We start from the raw sequence: 23,119 nt of genomic DNA, 5'->3' as shown, positions 1-23,119 counted from the left end.
TCTCCTCGCGTTCTTCTCTCTGTCCTCTTCCTTTACTCTGTCCTCTTCGTCGTTCTTTCTTTCTCTCTCTGCACCTCTTGCTCCCTCTTCCTCTTCCTCTTCGACACCTATCTTCCTCCCGTCCTCCTCTTCCTCCCCTGCTCCTCCTCTCCTGTGCATCCCCAGTCTATCTAATGAGTAGTCCTGGGGGTTGTTCCCTTCCTTCCCAGGCAAAGTGCCTATACAGCAGGATTTACAGCTTGGTGAAATATTACCCTGCTTATTCCTCTCTCTCTCTCTCTCTCTCTCTCTCTCTCTCGCTCTCTCGCTCTCTCGCTCTCTCGCTCTCTCGCTCTCTCTCTCTCTCTCTCGCTCTCTCTCTCTCCTCCGCTGTGTGCTGCAATGCACAGCTCCCTAAATAATTAGATGCATCTTCCATGTCAAAAGGCCGTCCCTGCATTCATAATTATCCCCCCCCCCCCAAGCACCTAGATAAAGGCATCATCAAATTTTATTTGTCACAATGCAAATAGTCCGGGTAGCCATTTGATTAGCTGTTCAGGAGTCTTATAGCTTGGGGGTAGAAGCTGTTAAGAAGCCTTTTGGACCTAGACTTGGCGCTCCGGTACCGCTTGCCGTGACTAGGGTGGCTGGAGTCGTTGGCAATTTTTAGGGCCTTCCTCAGACACCGCCTGGTATAGAGGCTCTGGATGGCAGGAAGCTTGGCCATAGTGATGTACTAGGCTGTACGCACTAGCCCCTGTAGTGCCTTGTGGTCGGAGGCCGAGCAGTTGCCATACCAGGCGGTGATGCAACCAGTCAGGATGCTCTCGATGGTGCAGTTGTATAACTTTTTGAGGATCTGAGGACCCATGCCAAATCATGGGTCCTGAATTAATCAGGAAGCCTCCCTCTGTAAGCACAATCAGACAGGTTAATCCCCAACTCCTGTCCTCCTCTCTCTCTCTCTCTCTCTCTCTCTCTCTCTCTCTCTCTCTCTCTCTCTCTCTCTCTCTCTCTCTCTCTCTCGCTCTCTCGCTCTCTGCACTTAATATCAATGTATCTCCCTCTAATACGCTCTCTCTTTCTTTCTTTCTCTTCCTTTCTCTCAGGATCAGCTGGTGAAAGAGGACAACATTGACGCGGTGGGGAAGAAGCTCCAGGAATATCACAATCAATACCAGGAGAAGAGCAAGGAGTATGACCGGCTTTATGAGGAGTACACCAAGACCTCACAGGTACCGTACACACCACACTACACTGTTAGCCCATCATACCACACACACCTACCCTGCACCTGCATCACCAAACCCAATACAGACCTAGTAGCTAGCTATGTTCTATTTTAATCAGGAAAGGAACAGCTACACTGAGTGTACACAACTTTAAGAACACTTGCTCTTTCCATGACATAGACTGACCCGGTGAATCCATGTGAAAGTTATGAACCCTTATTGATGTCACTTGTTAAATCCACTTCAATCAGTGTAGATGAAGGGGAGGAGACAGGTTAAAGAAGGATGTTTAATCCTTGAGACAATGGAGACATGTATTGTGTATGTGTGCCATTCAGAGGGTGAAACATGTAAGTGCCTTTGAACGGGGTATGGTAGTAGGTGCCATGTGCACCGGTTTGTGTCAACGCTGCTGGGTTTTTACGCTCAACAGTGTCCCTTGTGTATCAAGAATGGTCCACCACCCAAAGGACATCCAGCCAACCAGTGTACTGCCAGGTGTATATGACTGTGCCTGGCTGATAAATCGAGACAGATAGATATAGACTTTATTCGTTAGAAGATTACACCATTATCAGGCTGATGAGTGGAGGACTAATAGCCCTGATGTCTTTGTAAACCCTCTCAGGAGATTCAGATGAAGAGGACGGCCATCGAGGCCTTCAACGAGACCATCAAGATCTTTGAGGAGCAGTGTCACACGCAGGAGCGCTACAGCAAAGAGTACATTGAGCGCTTCCGCCGGGAGGGCAACGACAAGGAGATCGAGAGGTATGCAGTGGACGTTTTTTTTTTATTGGCTCAGACCTGCTCCAAATGGAATACACTCTATTTGTCATCAGGCAAAGTCATGTTTGTGTACATTAAAGAGTGTGGTGTCTAGATTGACCTTAAGTGTTTAACAGGATGTTAGTTTGTGGGGGTGATGGAAATAGTTATGAATAATGGTAATAGTAGCGCAGTAGTATACATAAAGGATGCAGTATCCTGACCCATCCTCCCCCTCTCCTCCTCCTCCCCTCCGCTCCCTCTCTGTCCTATAGGATCATGATGAACTATGAGAAGCTTAAGTCTCGTCTAGGTGAGATCCACGACAGTAAGATTCGTCTGGAGCAGGACCTGAAGACCCAGGCTCTGGACAACAGAGAGACAGACAAGAAGATGAACAGCCTCAAACCTGACCTCATCCAGCTCCGCAAGATCAGGGACCAATACCTTGTGTAAGTAGTAACCCAGACCGCAAGGGGTAAACGTGGAGTTCGTACGGGGTTAACTGGAGAGCGGCCATATTACAAGCTTGTGTTTCCTCTTAGCTACAGCAGGCTCTCTATAGGGAAGTCTCTGGGCTGCCTGGGGAGAGAAAGGCCATGGCTTCTAGGAAGCCTGTAATAGCATTACCAGGTCTGCCTCGTTTCTATACACAGATTAATTCAGAAGGGTTGTGCGAGTGCTACTAATTCAATACCTTTTGTCGTCTGTTCTGTTCAATGGAGGAATGATGTGCATAATGAAAGAAGGGCTTTAACTCGATGTTTGTAGTCATTTCTCCTCTCTTTTCATTCTCTCTCCCTCTCTGCAGCTGGCTCAATCACAAAGGAGTGCGACAGAAACGAATTAACGACTGGCTGGGGATCAAGAACGAGAACACAGATGAGTAAGTGTTCAGAGCACGGCCTCCCAGCCTCGCACTGCAAGGCTCACTCTATCTGTAGCATGGACATACTGGAGCAATAGACTTGACATTGGCTTTGCTCATTCACAATAGTCTCATCACTATATTCATGTTTGAGGGATATAGATTTGAGGAAATCGTTCTCATTTTATATGTTGGCTACACCATAAATGCATCATCTCAAATGAATCTCTGCTAAACCCTATGCTTATCTCGCTCCCCTGTCTCCTGTGTGTGTAGAGGGTACTTTGTGAGTACGGAGGAGGATGAGAACCTGCCCCACTATGATGAGAAGAGCTGGTTTGTAGGAGACCTGAACAGAACCCAGTCTGAAGACCTTCTACTGGGCAAACCTGACGGAGCCTTCCTCATTAGGGAGAGCAGCAAGAAGGGCTGCTACGCATGCTCCGTAGTGTAAGTACTCAAGTATATACTATCAATAAGATAAGCATGTTCCGTAGTGTAAGTACTCAAGTATATACTATCAATAAGATAAGCATGCTCCGTAGTGTAAGTACTCAAGTATATACTATCAATAAGATAAGCATGCTCCGTAGTGTAAGTACTCAAGTATATACTATCAATAAGATAAGCATGCTCCGTAGTGTAAGTACTCAAGTATATACTATCAATAAGATAAGCATGCTCCGTAGTGTAAGTACTCAAGTATATACTATCAATAAGATAAGCATGCTCCGTAGTGTAAGTGCTCAAGTATATACTATCAATAAGATAAGCATGCTCCGTAGTGTAAGTGCTCAAGTATATACTATCAATAAGATAAGCATGCTCCGTAGTGTAAGTGTCTCAATATGTACTACTGATTGAGTCTCTGCGATGATGATATGCCATGGTAAGTCTTGCTAAGTTGTGGTAGTTCAATAATCCTCTGTGAGTGTGTCAAAAACTGCTCTTATACAGTGCCGTCGGAGAATATACAGACCCCTTCCCTTTTTCCACATTTTGTTATGTTACAGCCTTATTCTAAAATGGATAAAATAAAATAAAAATCTCATCAATCTACACACAATACCCCATAATGACAAAGCAAAAACTGGTTTTTAGAAATGTTTGTACATTTACAAAAAATAAAACAACTGAAATATCACATTTACATAAGTATTCAGACCCTTTACTCAGTACTTTGTTGAAGCACCTTTGGCAGCGATTATAGCCTTGAGTCTTCTTGGGTATGACACTACAAGCTTGGCACACCTATATTTGTGGAGTTTCTACCATTCTTCTCTGCAGATCCCCTCAAGCTCTGTCAGATTGGATGGGGAGCGTCGCTGCACAGCTATTTTCAGGTCTCTCCAGAGATGTTAGATCGGGTTCAAGTCCGGGCTCTGGCTGGGCCACTCAAGGACATTCAGAGACTTGTCCCGAAGCCACTCCTGCGTTGTCTTGGCTGTGTGCTTAGGATTGTTGTCCTGTTGGAAGGTGAACCTTCGCGCCAGAGGTCCTGAGCGCTCTGGAGCAGGTTTCCATCAAGGATCTCTCTGTACTTTGCTCTGTTCATCTTTCCCTCGATCCTGACTAGTCTCCCAGTTCCTGCCGCTGAAAGACATCCACACAGCATGATGCTGCCACCACCATGCTTCACCGTAGGGATGGTTTCAGGTTTCCTCCAGACGTGACGCTTGGCATTCAGGCCAAAGAGTTTAATCTTGGTTTCATCAGACCAGAGAATCTTGTTTCTCATGGTCTGAGAGTCCATTAGGTGCCTTTTGGCAAACTCCAAGCGGGTTGTCATGTGCCTTTTACTGAGGAGTGGCTTCCATCTGGCCACTCTACCACAAAGGCCTGATTGGTGGAGTGCTGCAGAGATGGTTGTCCTTCTGGAAGGTTCTCCCATCTCCACAGAGAAACTCTAGAGCTATGTCAGAGTGACCATCTGGTTCTTGGTCACCTCCTGATTGCTCAGTTTGGCGGGGTGGCCAGCTCTAGGAAGAGTCTTGATGGTTCCAAACTTCTTCCATTTAAGAATGATGGAGGCCACAGTGTTCTTGGGGACCTTCAATGCTGCAGAAATGTTTTGGTACCCTTCCCCAGATCTGTGCTTCGAGACAATCCTGTCTCGGAGCTCTGCGGACAATTCCTTTCACCTCATGGCTTGGTTTTTGCTCTGACATGCACATCATCTGTGGGACCTTATATCATGTCCAATCAATTGAATTTACCACAGGTGGACTCCAATCAAGTTGTAGAAACATCTCAAGAATGATCAATGGAAACAGGATGCGCCTGAGCTCAATTTCGATTCTCATAGTAAAGGGTCTGAATACTTACGTAAATTGTTATTATTACAAATGTACAAACATTTCTAAAAACCTGTTTTCGCTTTGTCATTATGGGGTATTGTGTGTAGATAGATGAGGAAAATGTTTTATTTAATCAATTTTAGAATAAGGCTGTAACGTATTTTCCGAAGGCACTCTATAAGCAGTCGCAAGTATGTGTCCATGTCCAACTGCTTTGTTTTCATTGTGGGTTAGGCTAGTATTAACACCTCCTCTCCTCTCTCTACAGTGTGGAGGGTGAGGTGAAGCACTGTATGATTTACAGCACGCAGAGGGGCTACGGCTTCGCTGAGCCCTACAACCTGTACAGCTCTCTGAAAGACCTGGTCCTGCACTACCACCAGACCTCCCTGGTCCAGCACAACGACTCGCTCAACGTGCGCCTGGCCTACCCAGTCTACGCACAGATGCCCTCATCCTCCGGCCCTGCCCCACGGAGATGAGCCCCCCCCCCTCCTACCCAGCCCCAGGAGGGATGAGGGGACGGGGTGGGGGGTACAAACTTGTACCCAGAACCTGAGAAAAAACCTGAGATAAAAAAAAAAAAAAAGAAACAAATACAGAAACACTTGCTGCAACACACACGTCAGCCACCTTGGAGTTATATATATTTTTACTAGAACAATTGGAGGGCATTCTTTCTAAAGACTGCTTGATTTGCACAAGGAAGTTATAAATGTTTGTGAATGTGAAAAAACGTAAGGAAAAGAGAAGAGCCGAGTTTCAGGTGACCCCGCTGCAGCCTAAACTCCAGCCAGAACTCTTTTACAGAAAAACAACAACATGAAAACGCTCAATTTTAAGGCTTTGTTTCCTGTCCCCCAAATTATTATTTTCTTTCTTTATTTTTTCATTTGGACAATTTATTTTGTTTACAGCTTGTCTGCTAAATGCAAGAGATGATGATTATGATGATGTCGAGTGTATGTTCTCTGTCCCTCTCCGTATGAGAAGCAAAAATAATGTAGCATAACAGACGAAAGACAGTTGTTCAGTGTCCCTCCATATAGACTGCTGCTGAAGGTTTGGGGGGAGGGAGAATAAAAGGGAGGGAAGAGTCGAAAGGGGCCACAAGCGAGATAAAAAGGTTTTGTACTCTTAAAAGAAGAAAAAAAGCTTGCTTTTATACTAACTGTAGATGGAGAGTGAGTTTGTTTTCTTGCTTGGCTGGATCCTATTTCCTTTGACACATTGTAAGTTATGGTAAAGTCATGTTGTTATAGTCACCTATAGAGACCAAAGTTGGCATGGGCAGAAAAAAAGTCCATTGTGTTTTTATTAGTCTGTATGAATGGAGAAGAGGAAAGAGAGTGCTTGCTTTGTTTAATACCACACATAAAACAGAGTTTGGGCCCAGTGCTCGTGCACTATAAGCTCTGAGGGGATGGTACGCACAGACGGAGACGGTCGGTGGGTTTGACCATCTAGATGGCGGTCACGGTCGAGTTAGAAGCACTTATCTAAGAGGAGAGCCCAGCCAAGGCTGCACCGTACGGTTTGACACCAAATCCCAAAACTTAGGAGAAACAAACTACCTTAGAACCTGAAACACGTTTGTTTTAAACAAAAGATTATGTGTAGTATATGCTAATGTCTGTTTAAAACAAACGGGGACTTTATGTATTGGTTACGGAACCTTTGAGATAATAGGCTTTGAACTGTTTTAGTGTACACGAAGCAGGTAGGGAGGGGGGGAGTTTCAAGTTGAAGACGAATGCTTTTGCTGATGATAAAAACTTGAAGAAAGTGCAATCCAACATTGTATTATGATTATTTAGGTTAGCAGTCACCCGGAGAGCTGAACGAACCCAGCTTCCAGCCAGACTCGCAGGAGAGATAATCAAAGTGCACAGTGAAGCTATTGAAGATATGTTGTTTTTATTTTTTTCCTTTTTTTCTTTTGTTTGTGTTTCACTCAAACTTCTTACCCAGTGCTTGACTTTATGACCAGTGGAAACATTTCTGTTGAAAATAAAAGATTATAACATCGCACAATAAATATTGACAAAATGACAAACCACAATGTGCAATTTTCCAGTCTATTCAGTCACCTCTACTTCCTGATATGAAACTCTCTATTCTGATTGGCTGTTGTTTGGCTACTGTTTTACCATTGGCTCTCCTTGCTGCCTATCTAACCAGCAGCCTCTGAGACAGACAATGGGCCAGTGAGATCAAATATGGTGGATAAATGAAGATAGCCTGAGTGAACTATTTACCATTGAAAATAAATTGTCAATTTCTGGTCTACTTAGTTAATTGACTTTCATTGAACCAGAAAAAAACAGCGAGTGGGTTGTTTCACTTCCTCTTCCATCTCTGAGTGTCCCTGGGGTCCTGTCTCCCAGACAGTTGTCCCCTCCCTACCTGTTAATCTTAGGCCATATTTAAGACCTTTGTTGACAGGAGAGGGTAGTGCTGCAGCAGAGGGGTGATTTAGTGACCCTGGAGTAGAACAAAGACAGCGGTTTTTAATCAGACACACTCAGCCCTTGTCTATGACTATGAGGAGCGAGCCCCCTCCAAATTTCTGCACCTTACTGGACAAATGTTTTGGCACAATTGGGGTAAAGACACTACTCCAGTGAGGTTGACTACCAAAATTGATCTAACAGATTTAGAGTTACACAAATAAGTAGCTCTCTTGTCATACTTTGAAAACAGGACTAAGCACTTGTTACAAAGTCAGACAGCACCTGTATATCGTCTGGAGTCTTTACTGAACTACCAGTGGAAATCAGTAAAGTGTATGGGGTCACACCAGTGAGAACCAGTGCTCAGTGTGTGTGAGTGGGAGGAGGAAAGTTAAGGTCACGTTATCTAGCTGTGTGGTGGTGGTGAAGTGGAATCATCATGGTGAATGAATGAGTGAATGATACAGCCTTGTAAAAACCAGGCCTCTACGCCGCCTGCCCACCGAGTATCTATCTCCCCTGTATCTCCTCCACAACGACGCCATACCCTTGAGCGAATCATCTTTATCTAACATACACCCCCACCCCTTGGAGTAGTGCACTAAGATAAGCCAGATGAGGCAGTGGGGGTGGAGGGGTCACTAGGACACAGTCAGTGCTGAAAGCGCTTGATAGGGAACACATGCAAGGGAGGAGGAGGGAGAAGGTGTGACACACTCCCTCTGAAGAGATGGGTTCTCCCTTATTCAGTCTCTCCCTGGTCTGTATGTTCTGATCTGCCTAGTAACAGCTGTTAGGGTTAAGGTGAGGTTCAGCTCTTCTGTATGGAGTGTAGTGGGGTGTGATATGGTGTACTGGCGGAGGGAAGGGGGTTAGAGGTTATGTTGAATGTAAAACTGGATCAGGCAGTTCTGCTAGATGGAAGTTTGTTTGTGTGTCTCCTCGTCCCTGTTTTCTTTTTGGCAAGGACCCTCAGGCGGGATGCTAGGCTACCCTTTTGCTACATAACAGTTTCATAACAAAACCCTCTTTAATCTCTGGACTGGTAAACAACACCCAGACAGTAAGTTATGTCATTAATTATAATGGTGTCTACCTGGTTCTAATGGTGTCTTTCGACCTCAGTAGCCCTGCTCTGTTAGGTTTGTCCACTGAGGTAGCTCTAGAGCCTGTCTATCTTCACTTCAGTCTCCTCTCCTTCCTTATCCTCCACCGTGGTTTGAAGGTTGTTCTTTTGTTGACTTTTGGTTCGTTTTTTACTAGGAGCCCTATAGGGCCCTAACTCTTTTACTTGAACTATTGCATTGCTCACTGTTGAATGTCTTTTAATAGAAATATGCATATATTAAAGAAAATATCTGTTTTGTTTTTCTATGGTGAGCAGGACTGGGTTGACTTTTAAATATATATAACTATACATGTCTATGTCACAGAATCAGAAATCAAATGAATCTTCTTTGCAAGGAGGGAAGGAGGTGCTTTGTAAACTTTCTCAGAAATATACTAAGATTATGTTTGTCGATGAGGGCTTGTCTGATATTGCACACATCACTCTTTCGAGAAGACAGGGTGCATCCAAAATGGTGCCCTATTCCCTATATAGTGCCTAGGGAATAGTGTGCCATTTCAGACGCAGACATAGTGTGACTGTCTCATCTACAGTTGTTATTTTCCACTGTGAGACAAAGCATTTCTCATACTAATCTATGATGCTAAAAGAACACATACTATTTTTGTTTGTGATTTAGTTGTTGTTCCACTACTTTTTTCCCTCTGGCATTGAGACCAAAGCTTTCAGTTGACTTTATTTTTAGCCTTTAGATGTTGATAGTTTGAAAGGGATGTTTGTTTCCATGTTACATATTATTTCCATTGCCTTGTTTGCAGAAGAACTCAGAAGTTAATATGGTACAGTAGCTAGATGTAGTCAGAGTGAGTGAGTGTGTACCATACAGTATAATCCCCTGTTAGTGATAATGATGTAGATAATTATCAATAAAGGTAATTATTATGAAGTATAATAATTTTAATTAATACGATTAATTATTGGGGATAGGTGTTCCTTGGTGAAAGTTGAGGTATAGGATCTATACCAAAGAACATTTGGATGTCCTCACCAAGCAGTGTGGTTAAGGAGGATAGTTTGCCACTCATATCACCTCTCAGTCTCTTGTCTATTCAAATTAGACCGATAGTTTTCACTGTTCTGAAAGTGCTGAGAGATATGGCAGATTCATTCATATGCCCGGGTTTTATTTTGATGGTTTAGCAAGTCTCTGCACCAATGATGTGAGTGGCTTTATTGGTCTATAATATGTGTGCCATTGGTGTGGTTCCTCTTTTATTTGAGTTTTGTTAAATTCGTGAAAGACCTCTTACTTCACCAAAAACACTCCCAGGGTCTGTCTCCTCTTGTTTTCTCACAACACAGTCATATATTTGCACATATTGATCCAGTCAGAGTTATGCTTGCTCTCTCTCCCTCTCAGCTTTGGAAAGAAGGGAATAAGACCAATACACTTTCATTTTGTGTCTAGTGGTTTGTCTTAAGAAGAGAAGAAGTGATTGTCGTTCTTCTGCTGGAAAGAAAGCAGGTTTTCCTTAAGTTCTTTCACTCCAGAATGCATGCAATATTCCTTTCTTTTTCTGTCAAGGGTCAGAGGTTAGGGGTCAGGGACAGAGGAGTGATGCGTGAGAGAGATGTTCTGTCTGAGATTAGTGTGTCGAACCACTGTCAGTGGGATTTTACTACTACGAGACTTTCGGAGGGAAAATACATTTCGAAGCGGTTAGGACAAACTAAGATATATATTACCCAAGTTTACTTTTTGACTGTTTTAAGAGTTTTCTGTGTGAAAACAAAACACTAAGTTGGAGTACAGGTACAGGAAGATGCAGGCTTAGGTTTCCTATAGCACCACAGGACTGTTATATAGCTATAATGTCTGTTGTTCTTCTTCTTGCCCTCAAGCAGTTCTGCAAAGTTTTATTTGCAGCAACAGCCAGTGGGGTTTGAATATGTTGTGATTCTCACCAGGAGTCGTGTGTGTTCTTACCACTGCTATCTGATCACAATACCCAGCACAGCTTCAAGGAGTACAGCTTCTTATTAAAAAAAAAGATTTAGAAAGAAAAGAGAAAAAAAATAGTTTTGAAGAAAATAATGTGTATATCACACTGTCCCTATCCCTTTTTTGACATACGTACAGATCCAGCATGCATCTTTGGTACTCTTGACTGTTGTTTTTGTGTATAAAAGAAAATAGAAAAAGAGATGTTTAAAAAAAAAAATGTTCTTTGTCTGTTTATGGTGTATTCAGATCTGAATTTAATATAGCTAACTAAACAAGTCACTGCTTCCAGCTGAACCAAGTTAGAGTCCTATTATTGTCAGTTTATAGCGTTATAAGTATGTAATACTGAGAAAGATGAACATCACAGCAATACAAACATGTGTCCATTATTGTTTGTTTGGCTTGTTGAAACTAACATGTCTCTCCATATAACAATATCTGTCAATGTTTGAGGCATACAATATAATATGCTTTGAATGTTTGACCTGTAAAGCATTTATTGGGTTGCTTACAGTACACAGCTTGTAACTCACATAATCAAACAATTATTCTTATTTCACAGACTGTTCGCAGCATTTTGTAACACCACCAGTTTTTGTTATGTAGGCTACTGAATCAGTATGATATTCAACTACTTTTATATTTCCATCTGCTTACTTTATTCTGACAATTACTGCTAAGTACCTACTCACATACCATTTCTGGTATATAATTGTGTGTTTCTGGAGCGACATTGTAGTGTTCTTGCATGTGGATTGTGATGGTGATGACTTTCTCTTGTACAGCCGGCTATGAGTGGTTCTCTACTCTCCAGACCAACCAGACAGAGACTTCTTTCTCAGTATTACAACAACATCATACATACCTTGCTTCTGGCTTCTATAGGTATTCAATTGTTCAGTTAAGTTGGTTTAATTCCATCACAGTACACTACTTCACTTTCTCGTATCTGTTGCAATAGTTTGTATATGTTGTAAAATCTCAATTTGTTATGAGCTCAACTCTTGTACGTTATCAATGGAACTTCACCATATTCATTTATCTCGCAGAATAAAGAAAATATTTTGTTCAAACTTACTGTTGTCTCTGTATTGTCTTGTGGGTCAATTAAGCAATACATACGGCCCGAGGAGGTGTGGGACACTACCGGTCAAAAGTTTTAGAACACCTACTCATTCAAGGGTTTTTCTTCATTTGTACTATTTTCTACATTGCAGAATAATAGTGAAGACATCAAAACTATGAAATAACACATATGGAATCATGTAGTAACCAAAAAAGTGTTAAACAAATCAAAATATATTTTCAAATAGCCACGCTTTGCCTTGATGACAGCTTTGCACACTCTTGGCATTCTCTCAACCAGCTTCACCTGGAATGCTTTTCCAACAGTCTTGAAGGAGTTCCCACATATGCTGAGCACTTGTTGGCTGCTTTTCCTTCACTCTGCGGTCCGACTCATCCCAAACCATCTCAATTTGGTTGAGGTCGGGGGATTGTGGAGGCCAGGTCATCTGATGCAGCACTCCATCACTCTCCTTTTTGGTAAAATAGCCCATACACAGCCTGGAGATGTGTAAGGTGCCGATGAAGATGGCGGCCTCGCAACGATCTCTTAGGAAACTTTGCAGTATTTTGTTTTTTTATGTATTGTATTTTACATTATTAGCTTAGAAAATGTTTTGTATCATTACATACAGCCGGGAAAAACTATTGGATATCAGAGCGGAGGTAACTCACCAGAACTCAGGGCAAGGGTTTCTTTCCAGAGAGACATCAGGGCCTGTAACATACTTTGTTTCACGGAAACATGGCTCTCTTGGGATATTCTGTCGAAATCGGTTTTCAGTTCATTGCGCTCACAGAAATAAATATCTCTCTGGGAAGCAGAAGTGCGGAGGTGTGTGTTTCATGATTAACGACTCATGGTGTAATTGTAGTAACATACAGGAACTCAAGTCCTTTTGTTCACCCGACCTAGAATTCCTCACTATCAAATGCCGACTGTATTATCTCCCAAGATAATTTTCCTTGGTTATAGCCACGGCCGTTTATATCCCCCCTCAAGCCAATATCACGACGGCCCTCAAATAACTACAATGGACTTTATGCAAACTGGAGACCACAAATCCTGAGGCTGCATTTATTGTAGCTGGGGATTTTAACAAACAAATTTGAGGACTAGGCTGCCGAAGATCTATAAACATATCGACTGTTGTACTCGCGTGGCTAAAACCCTCGACCATTGCTATTCGAACTTCTGGGATGCTTACAACGCCCTCCCCTGCCCTCCTTTCAGCAAATCTGACCACGACTCCATTTTGCTCCTCCCTTCCTATAGGCAGAACCTCAAACAGGAAGTACCCGAGCTAAGGACTATTCAACGCTGGTCTGACCAATCGGAATCCACGATTCAAGATTGTTTTGTTCACGCGGACTGGGATATGTTCCGGGTAGCTTGCGAAAATAATTTAGACGAATACACTGAAACGGTGACTGAGTTTATCAGGAAGTGTATAGGAGATGTTGTGCCCACTGTGACTATTAAAACTTACCATGACCAGAAACCGTGGATAGATGGCAGCATTCACGCAAAACTGAAAGCACAATCCACCACATTTAACCATGGCAAGGTGACCTGGAACATGGCAGAATACAAACTGTGTAGCTATTCACTCTGCAAGGCAATCAAACAGGCAAAAAGTCAGTATAGAGACAAAGTGGAGTCGCAATTCAATGGCTCAGACATGAGACGTACATGGCAGGGTCTACAGACAATCACGGACTACGAAAGGAAAACCAGCCATGTCGCCGACACCGACATCTTGCTTCGGGACAAGCTAAACACCTTTTTCGCCCACTTTGAGGATAACACAGTGCCACCGACGCGGACCACTACCAAGGACTGTGGCCTCTCCTTCTCCGTGGCCGACGTGAGTAAGACATTTAAGCGTGTTAACCCTCGCAAGTCTGCTGGCCCAGACGGCATCCCTAGTCGCATCCTCAGAGCATGCGCAGACCAGCTGGCTGGTGTGTTTACGGACATATTCAATCTCTCCCTATCCCAGTCTAATGTCCCCACATGCTTCAAGATGGCCACCACTGTTCCTGTACCCAAGAAAGCAAAGATAACTGAACTAAATGACTATTGCCCCGTAGCACTCACCTCTGTCAACATGAAGTGCTTTGAGAGACTAGTCAAGAATCATATCACCTCTACCTTACCTGTCACCCTAAAACCACTTCAATTTGCTTACCGCCCCAATAGATCCACAGACGATGCAATCGCCATCACACTGCACACTGCCCTATCCCATCTGGACAAGAGGAATACCTATGTAAGAATGCTGTTCATTGACTATAGCTCAGCATTCAACACCATAATACCCTCCAAGCTCATCATTAAGCTCGAGGCCCTGGGTCTTAACCCCGCCCTGTGCAACTGGGTCCTGGACTTCCTGACGGGCCGCCCCCAGGTGGTGAAGGTAGGAAACAACACCTCCACTTTGCTGATCCTCAACACTGGGGCCCCACAAGGGTGCGTGCTCAGCCCACTCCTTTACTCCCTCTTCACCCATGACTTTGTGGCCAAGCACGCCTCCAACTCAATCATCAAGTTTGCAGACGACACTACAGTAGTAGGCTTGATTACTAACAATGACGAAACAGCCTACAAGGAGGAGGTGAGGGCTATGGGAGTGTGGTGCCAGGAAAATAACCTCTTACTCAACATCAACAAAACAAAGGAGATGATCGTGGACTACAGGAAACAGCAGAGAGTGCACCCCCCTATCCACATCGACTGGACCGTAGTAGAGAAGGTGTAAAGCTTCATGTTGGCGAACACATCACTGACAAACTGAAATGGTCCACCCACACAGATAGTATGGTGAAGAAGGCGCAACAGAGCATCAGGAGGCTGAAGAAATTTGGCTTGGCATCTAAATCCTCACAAATCTTTACATATGCACAATTGAGAGCATCCTGTCGGGCTGTATCACCGCCTGGTACGGCAATTGCACCGCCCGCAACCACAGGGCTCTCCAGAGGGTGGTGCGGTCTGCCGAACGCATTACCGCTGGCAAACTACCAGCCCTCCAGGACACCTACAGCACCCGATGTCACAGGAAAGCCAAAAAGATCATCAAGGACATCAACCACCCGAGCCACTGCCTATTCATGCCGCTACCATCCAGAAGGTGAGGTCAGTACAGGTCCATCAAAGCTGGGACCGAGAGACTGAAAAACAGCTTCTATCTCAAGGCCATTAGACTGTTAAATAGCCATCACTAGCACATTTGAGGCTGCTGCCTATAGACATAGACTACAAATCACTGGTCACTTTAAGAAATGGATCACTAGTCACTTTGACCTCTTACGGATCGGACCCTTTCTTTCAATTTTCGCCTAAAATGACATACCCAAATCTAACTGCCTGTAGCTCAGGACCTGAAGAAAGGATATGCATATTCTTGATACCGTTTGAAAGGAAACACTTTGAAGTTTGTGGAAATGTGAAATTAATGTAGGAGAATATAACATATTAGATCTGGTAAAGGATAATACAAACCAAAAACATGTGTTTTCTATTTATGTTTTTGTTCCATCATTTTTGAAATGCAAGAGAAAGGCCACAATATAATATTGCAGTTTAGATGCAATATAGATTCTGGCCACTAGGTGGCAGCAGTATGTGTGCAAAGTTTTCGATTGATCCAGTGAAGCATTGAAATACTGGACTATTTTGTATGAAGTCTGCCCAAATGTGCCGAATTGGTCAATTGATACATTTTCAAGTACATGACTATAGAGAACATACAAAAATGATATGGTAATACAAAATATAAGTTTACACACTCCCAGGAATGTCATTCACGATGGATCATTAGCTCATACACTAACTTTCACGCACCTAGATGGCCGGGCGGGGTGGGTGTGGAGCCAGAGACAGCAGGGGTTCAAACTGTAGAACCCAGTTCATACATTTTAATATTACAAGATATTGTAATTACTGAATGTAAGTACATTATTTACCTTCAGTGGTGAATGTGAAAATGTATGCACTCACTAACTGTAAGTCGCACTGGAAAAGTGCATCTGCTAAATGACTAAAATGTAAAATGTAATGTATCAAACCAGTTGCCGTGAAAAGTTTGTTGTTGTTGTGCACTCTCCTCAAACAATAGCATGGTATCTTTTCACTGTAATAGCTACTGTAAATTAGACAGTGCAGTTAGATTAACAAGAATTTAAGCTTTCTGCCCATATAAGACATGTCTATGTCCTGGAAAGTATGCTGTTACTTACAGTACAAATGTCATGCTAATCACATTAGCGCATGTTGGCTCAACAGTCCCGTATACGGGACACCGATCCGGTAGAGGTTAATAATGTTTACATATCGTGCATTACTCATCTCATATGTATTTACTGTATTCTATAATATTCTACTGTATCTTAGTCCATGCCACTCTGTCATTGCTCATCCATATATGTATGTATATCTTCTTAATTACATTCCTTACTTAGATTGTGTGTATTGGGTATATGTTGTGAAATTGTTAGATATTACCTGTTAGATATTACTGCACTGTCGGAGCTAGAAGCACAAGCATTTCGCTACACCCGCAATAACATCTGCTAAACACGTGTATGTGACAAATACAATTTGATTTGATTTGTTGAGTCATTGTCCTGTTGAAAAACAAATGATAGCCCCAATAAGACCAGCAGAATGCTGTGGTAGCCATGCTGGTTAAGTATGCCTTGAATTCAAAATAAATCGCAGACATTGTCACCAGCAAAGCACCCCCACACCATAACACCTCCTCCTCCATGCTTTACGGTGGGAAATACACATGCGGCGATCATCCGTTCACCCACACCGCGACTCCAGACCAAAGGACAAATTTCCACCGGTCTAATGTCCATTGCTCGTGTTTCTTGGCCCAAGCAAGTCTCTTCTTATTATTGGTGTCCTTTAGTAGTGGTTTCTTTGCAGCAATTCGACCATGAAGGCCTGATTCACACTGTCTCCTCTGAACAGTTGATGTTGAGATGTGTCTGTTACTTGAACTCTGTGAAGCATTTATTTGGGCTGCAATTTCTGAGGCTGGTAACTCTAATGAACTTATCCTCTGCAGCAGAGGTAACTCTGGGTCTTCCATTACTATGGCGGTCCTCATGAGAGCCAGTTTCATCATAGCGCTTGATGGTTTTTGTGACTGCACTTAAAGAAACTTTCAAAGTTCTTGAAATGTTCCGTATTTACTGACCTTCATGTCTTTGCTTATTTGAGCTGTTCTTGACATAATATGGACTTGGTCTTTTACCAAATAGGGCTATCTTCTATATACATTTCTGCCTTGTCACAACACAACTGATTGGCTCAAACGCATTAAGAAGGAAAGAAATTCCACAAATTAACTTTTAAGAAGGCACACCTGTTAATAGAAATGCATTCCAGGTGACTACCTCATGAAGCTGGTTGAGAGAATGACAAGAGTGTGCAAAGCCTTCATCAAGGCAAAGGGAGGCTATATGAAGAATCTCAAATATAAAATACACTGCTCAAGAAAATAAAGGGAACACTAAAATAACACACCCTAGATCTGAATGAATGAAATAATCTTATTAAATACTTTTTCTTTATATAGTTGAATGTGCTGACAACAAATTCACACAAAAATTATCAATGGAAATCAAATTTATCAACCCATGGAGGTCTGGATTTGGAGTCACCCTCAAAATTAAAGTGGAAAACCACACTACAGGCTGATCCAACTTTGATGTAATGTCCTTAAAACAAGTCAAAATGAGGCTCAGTAGTGTGTGTGGCCTCCACGTGCCTGTATGACCTCCTTACAACGCCTGGGCATGCTCCTGATGAGGTGGCAGATGGTCTCCTGAGGGATCTCCTCCCAGACCTGGACTAAAGCATCCGCCAACTCCTGGACAGTCTGTGGTGCAACGTGGCGTTGGTGGATGGAGCGAGACATGATGTCCCAGATGTGCTCAATTGGATTCAGGTCTGGGGAACGGGCGGGCCAGTCCATAGCATCAATGCCTTCCTCTTGCAGGAACTGCTGACACACTCCAGCCACATGAGGTCTAGCATTGTCTTGCATTAGGAGGAACCCAGGGCCAACCGCACCAGTATATGGTCTCACAAGGGGTCTGAGGATCTCATCTCGGTACCTAATGGCAGTCAGGCTACCTCTGGTGAGCACATGGAGGGCTGTGCGGCCCCCCAAAGAAATGCCACCCCACACCATGACTGACCCACCGCCAAACCGGTCATGCTGGAGGATGTTGCAGGCAGCAGAACGTTCTCCACGGCGTCTCCAGACTCTGTCATGTCTGTCACATGTGCTCAGTGTGAACCTGCTTTCATCTGTGAAGAGCACAGGGCGCCAGTGTTGAATTTGCCAATCTTGGTGTTCTCTGGCAAATGCCAAACGTCCTGCACGGTGTTGGGCTGTAAGCACAACCCCCACCTGTGGACGTCGGCCCTCATACCACCCTCATGGAGTCTGTTTCTGACCGTTTGAGCAGACACATGCACATTTGTGGCCTGCTGGAGGTCATTTTGCAGGGCTCTGGCAGTGCTCCTCCTGCTCCTCCTTGCACAAAGGCGGAGGTAGCAGTCCTGCTGATGGGTTGTTGCCCTCCTACAGCCTCCTCCACGTCTCCTGATGTACTGGCCTGTCTCCTGGTAGCGCCTCCATGCTCTGGACACTACGCTGACAGACACAGAAAACCTTCTTGCCACAGCTTGCATTGATGTGCCATCCTGGATGAGCTGCACTACCTGAGCCACTTGTGTGGGTTGTAGACTCCATCTCATGCTACCACTAGAGTGAAAGCACCGCCAGCATTCAAAAGTGACCAAAACATCAGTCATGAAGCATAGGAACTGAGAAGTGGTCTGTGGTCACCACATGCAAAACCAGTCCTTTATTGGGGGTGTCTTGCTAATTGCCTATAATTTCCACCTGTTGTCTATTCCATTTGCACAACAGCATGTGAAATTTATTGTCAATCAGTGTTGCTTCCTAAGTGGACAGTTTGATTTCACAGAAGTGTGATTGACTTGGAGTTACATTGTGTTTTTTAAGTGTTCCCTTTATTTTTTTGAGCAGTGTATGTTTTGATTTGTTTAACACTTTTTTGGTTACGACATGATTCGTAAGGTGTTATTTCATAGTTTTAATGTCTTCACTATTATTCTCAATGTAGAAAATAGTAAAAAATTAAGAAAAACCCTTGAATGAGTAGGTGTTCTAAAACTTTTCACCGGTAGTGTACCTTATTTACATGAGTATTCAGACCCTTTGCTATGAGACTCGAAATTAAGCTCAGGTGCATCCTGTTTCCATTGATCATCCTTGAGATGTTTCTACAACTTGATTGGAGTCCACCTGTGGTAAATTCAATTGATTGGACATTAATTGGAAAGGCACACACCTGTCTATATAAGGTCACACAGTTGACAGTGCATGTCAGAGCAAAAACCAAGCCATGAGGTCGAAGGAATTGTCCGTAGAGCTCCTAGACAAGATTGTGTCAAGGCACAGATCTGGGGAAGGGTACCAAAAAATTTCTGCAGGATTGAAGGTCCCAAAGAACACAGTGGCCTCCATCATTCTTAAATGGAAGAAGTTTGGAACCACCAAGGCTCTTCCTAGAGCTGGCCGCCCGGCCAAACTGAGCAATCGGGAGAGAAGGGCCTTGGTCAGGGAAGTGACCAAGAACCTGACGGTCTCTCTGACAGAGCTCCAGAGTTCCTCTGTGGAGATGGAAGAACCTTCTATGCAGGACTCCACCAATCAGGTATTTATGGTAGAGTGGCCAGACAGAAGCCACTCCTCAGTAAAAGACACATGACAGCTCGCTTGGAGTTTGCCCAAAGGCTCCCAGACCATGAGAAATAAGATTTTCTGGTCTGATGAAACCAAGATTGAACTCTTTGGCCTGAATGCCAAGCGTCACGTCTGGAGGAAACCTGGCACCATCCCTACGGTGAAGCATGGTGGTAGCAGCATCATGCTGTGGGGATGTTTTACAGCGGCAGGGACTGAGAGACTAGTCAGGATCGAGGGAAAGATGAACGGAGCAAAGCTACAGAGAGATCCTTGATGAAAACCTGCTCAGGACCTCAGACTAGGGCGAAGGTTCACCTTCCAACAGGACAACAACCCTAAGCACACAGCCAAGACAACGCAGGACTGGCTTCGGGACAAGTCTCTGAATGTCCTTGAGTGGCCCAGCCAGATCCTGGACTTGAACCGATCAAACATCTCTGGAGAGTCCTGAAAACAGCTGTGCAGCGACGCTCCCCATCCAACCTGACAGAGTTTGAGAGGATCTGCAAAGAAGAATGGGAGAAACTCCCCAAATACAGGTGTACCAAGCTTGTATCGTCAAACCAGAGCAGACTCTAGGCTGTAATTGCTGCCAAAGGTGCTTCAACAAAGTACTGAGTAAAGGGTCTGAATACTTATGTAAATGTGATTTTCCCATTATTATTATTTTTTGTAATGAATTTGCACAACAACAAATAAAATATGTTTTTGCTTTGTCATTATGGGGTATTGTGTGTAGATTGATGGGGAGAAACAACAATTTAATCCATTTTAGAATAAGGCGGTAACGTAAAAGAAATGTGGAAAAAGTCAAGGGGTCTGAATTCTTTCCGAATGCACTGTATGCTAGCATTTTCTTTTACTACAGTATTTATAGCGTTAGCAGAAGTTGATGAAAAACAATAGGGATATGCCTGAGTGATTTCCTAATAAATGATGAGTGGTTTTAGACAGAAATTCATGCTCCCATTCCATCTGTACTAAGTACATGCATTGAGACCTGTGTTCTCTCCTAGTAAAGCCAGTCAGATAATTATGTGGGTCTATGTAGCCTCTCTAAAGACTGAAAACACACAAACCTTGAAAAGCAGAGAACCCCATGGGACCAAACCACTAAAGTAAGGACGGCTGTTTGATCTTTTCCTCTTCTTATTATTTATCTTCTCCTTTCTCTCACGAATTTGAAATTCTATTTAATAAATGTTATATTTTGCTCCATTTCCCTACTTTGAGGTTGGTAATTAAAAGCAGATCCAGAGCTAGATTAATTAGATTTGGCAGAAACATTAAAAGGTCATTAGAGCGTGCATTATGTGAACCCCCCTTTCCTTTACACACTGCCAGGCCTGAATGATATGTGCCAATCATCTTACTATAAGACACACACACTCATGCATGCACGTGCGCGCACACACACAATCCTACACACATAATCCCAATTCTAGAAACGGACAAACTCCAACACACACACACACACATGGATACACTCCAACACACACACTTGATACAGTACCACACCTCTGCATGGGGCGGAGTCCACTGGGACCTTGGCCCCTCCCCCAGGGATACTTTGATTAACATGTCAGACAAATGAAGCATGGCAAAATCCTGCCATGTGCTGCTGGATTGCATAGCCTAAATGCAACCACCCACACATTAGAGTTCTGCTTTAGTTCAGACCCATGTGCTCCTCAGCCCTAATGGGGTCTTGGGCATACCTACATACATATGGAAATGACCCTGATTACAGTTTCTCAATCAAATACAAGCAATTTTGGGATCTGTGTTGAAACGTATCCATAAAAGAACAGCAATGACGTTCAAATACATTTACAGAACTTCTGATAATTGTCTTGCCTTAGTACCTGACTTGCATATGTTAGACCACCTTTTGCAAAACATTAAATACAAATGTCATCAGTGAATACAAAATTCACTGTTAAGTGTTTTGTTCACCGAAAATACTGTATATGGAAAGATCTAGGCAATGAGGATTGTCTAATTGTTTCCGTTTCTCAATCGCGTACAAGCATTTTTTTGAACATTGTTGCCGATTTTCAAAACAGAGTCCACAAGACACTGTTGGAGATAATGATTTAGGAGTAACCCAACTTCATTCTCTGCATCCAGGCATGTCCACAATATGTAAAATATCATAACAATTATGTAACGATGACGCTTGGAGTCGAGAAGCAGGTGGTAAGTTTAATAAAACAACGAACGATACAAAACAGGAGTAGCGTCTGGACATGAAACACATAATCAATACTGCCTGGGGAATGAACCTAAGGGAGTGACAGATACAGGGGAAGTAATCAGTGAAGGGATGGAGTCCAGGTGACTCTCATGATGAGGCGCAGGTGCGCGTAATGATGGTTGTCAGAGCCAGTGATTAGTAAACCGGCGATGTTGAGTGCCGGAGAGGGGGATGGGAGTAGTAGACGTGACAAATTAGACAGTCCCCATTGCCTAGATCTTTCCATATATTGTACATGGTATGACACTGATGGGATGATTTAGAATTTTGTGCAGTAGAATTTTGTGCAGATTGCTGGAAACAAGGAAAACAATTGCACACATTTATCTTCTGATGAAAACACTGTTAATATTCTGTGAACAAAACACTTAAGTGAATTTTATATTCACTGATGACATTTATATTTAATGTTTTGCAAAAGGTGGTCTAACATACTGTATGCAAGTAAAAAAAAAAAAAAAAAAAAATGATAAAAAAAAGATATAAAAAAGTAAAAAATTATATATATATATATTTCAGATTTTTTTTTTGAAAAAACAAAAATATATAAATAATATTTTAAAAATACAATTATAATAAAATAACTAAAAAAAAGTGTAAAATGGTTATCACACTGGCTATAGGGTGAATGCACAAATTTGTAAGTCGCTCTGGATAAGAGCGTCTGCTAAATGACGTAAATGTGCCCTTGAGCAAGGCACTTAACCCTAATTGCTCCTGTAAGTCGCTCTGGATAAGAGCGTCTGCTAAATTACTAAAATGTAAAATGTAAATGTAGATACTAAGGCAAGACAATTATCAGAAGTTCTATAAATTTATTTGAGCATTTGATCGTTGCTGTTTTGCTATAGATACAATGCCTTCAGAAAGTATTCACACCCCTTGACTTTTTCCACATTTTGTTGTGTAACAGCCTGAATTTAAAATGTACTAAATTGAAATTGTTTCACTGATATACACACAATAATACCCCATCATGTCAAATTGATTTTTTTTTGTTGATCTTTTAAAACAAATTCATTAAAAATGAAAAGCTGAAATGTCTTTAGTCAACCCCTTTGTATTCAACCCCTTTGTTATGGAAAGCTTAATACGTTCAGGAGTAGAAATTTGCTTAGCAGATCACATAACAAGATGCATGGATTAACTCTGTGTGCAATATTAGTGGTTAACATGATCTTTGAATTACTACTAAGATTGTACCCCACACATACAATTATCTGAAAGGTCCCTCAGTCGAGTAGTGAATTTCAAGCACAGATTCAACCAAAAAGACCAGGGAGGTTTTCCAATGACTCGCAAAGAAGGGCACTGATTGGTAGAT

General features: G+C 42.8%; 1 protein-coding gene across 5 annotated transcripts in view; it reads left to right on the top strand.

The window, feature by feature from the left end:
• Positions 1 to 8,972, top strand: part of LOC121540427 (phosphatidylinositol 3-kinase regulatory subunit gamma) — a 337,642-nt gene extending 328,670 nt beyond the window's left edge. For all 5 annotated transcript variants that reach the window (XM_041849289.2, XM_041849288.2, XM_041849291.2 and 2 more), the window contains 6 exons: positions 1,092 to 1,217; positions 1,843 to 1,985; positions 2,258 to 2,434; positions 2,794 to 2,868; positions 3,127 to 3,300; positions 5,416 to 8,972. In XM_041849289.2, coding sequence (XP_041705223.2) covers positions 1,092 to 1,217; positions 1,843 to 1,985; positions 2,258 to 2,434; positions 2,794 to 2,868; positions 3,127 to 3,300; positions 5,416 to 5,629 — 909 coding nt within the window. In that variant the 3' untranslated portion in view covers positions 5,630 to 8,972. The remainder of the gene's footprint in view (positions 1 to 1,091; positions 1,218 to 1,842; positions 1,986 to 2,257; positions 2,435 to 2,793; positions 2,869 to 3,126; positions 3,301 to 5,415) is intronic.
• The last annotated feature ends 14,147 nt before the right edge of the window (positions 8,973 to 23,119 follow it).

This window comes from Coregonus clupeaformis, chromosome 26 (genome assembly GCF_020615455.1).
Source record: "Coregonus clupeaformis isolate EN_2021a chromosome 26, ASM2061545v1, whole genome shotgun sequence".
NCBI classification, from domain to species: domain Eukaryota; kingdom Metazoa; phylum Chordata; class Actinopteri; order Salmoniformes; family Salmonidae; genus Coregonus; species Coregonus clupeaformis.
The sequence above is the reverse complement of the archived record's forward strand: the minus strand, read 5'-3'. Positions and strand labels throughout refer to the sequence as shown.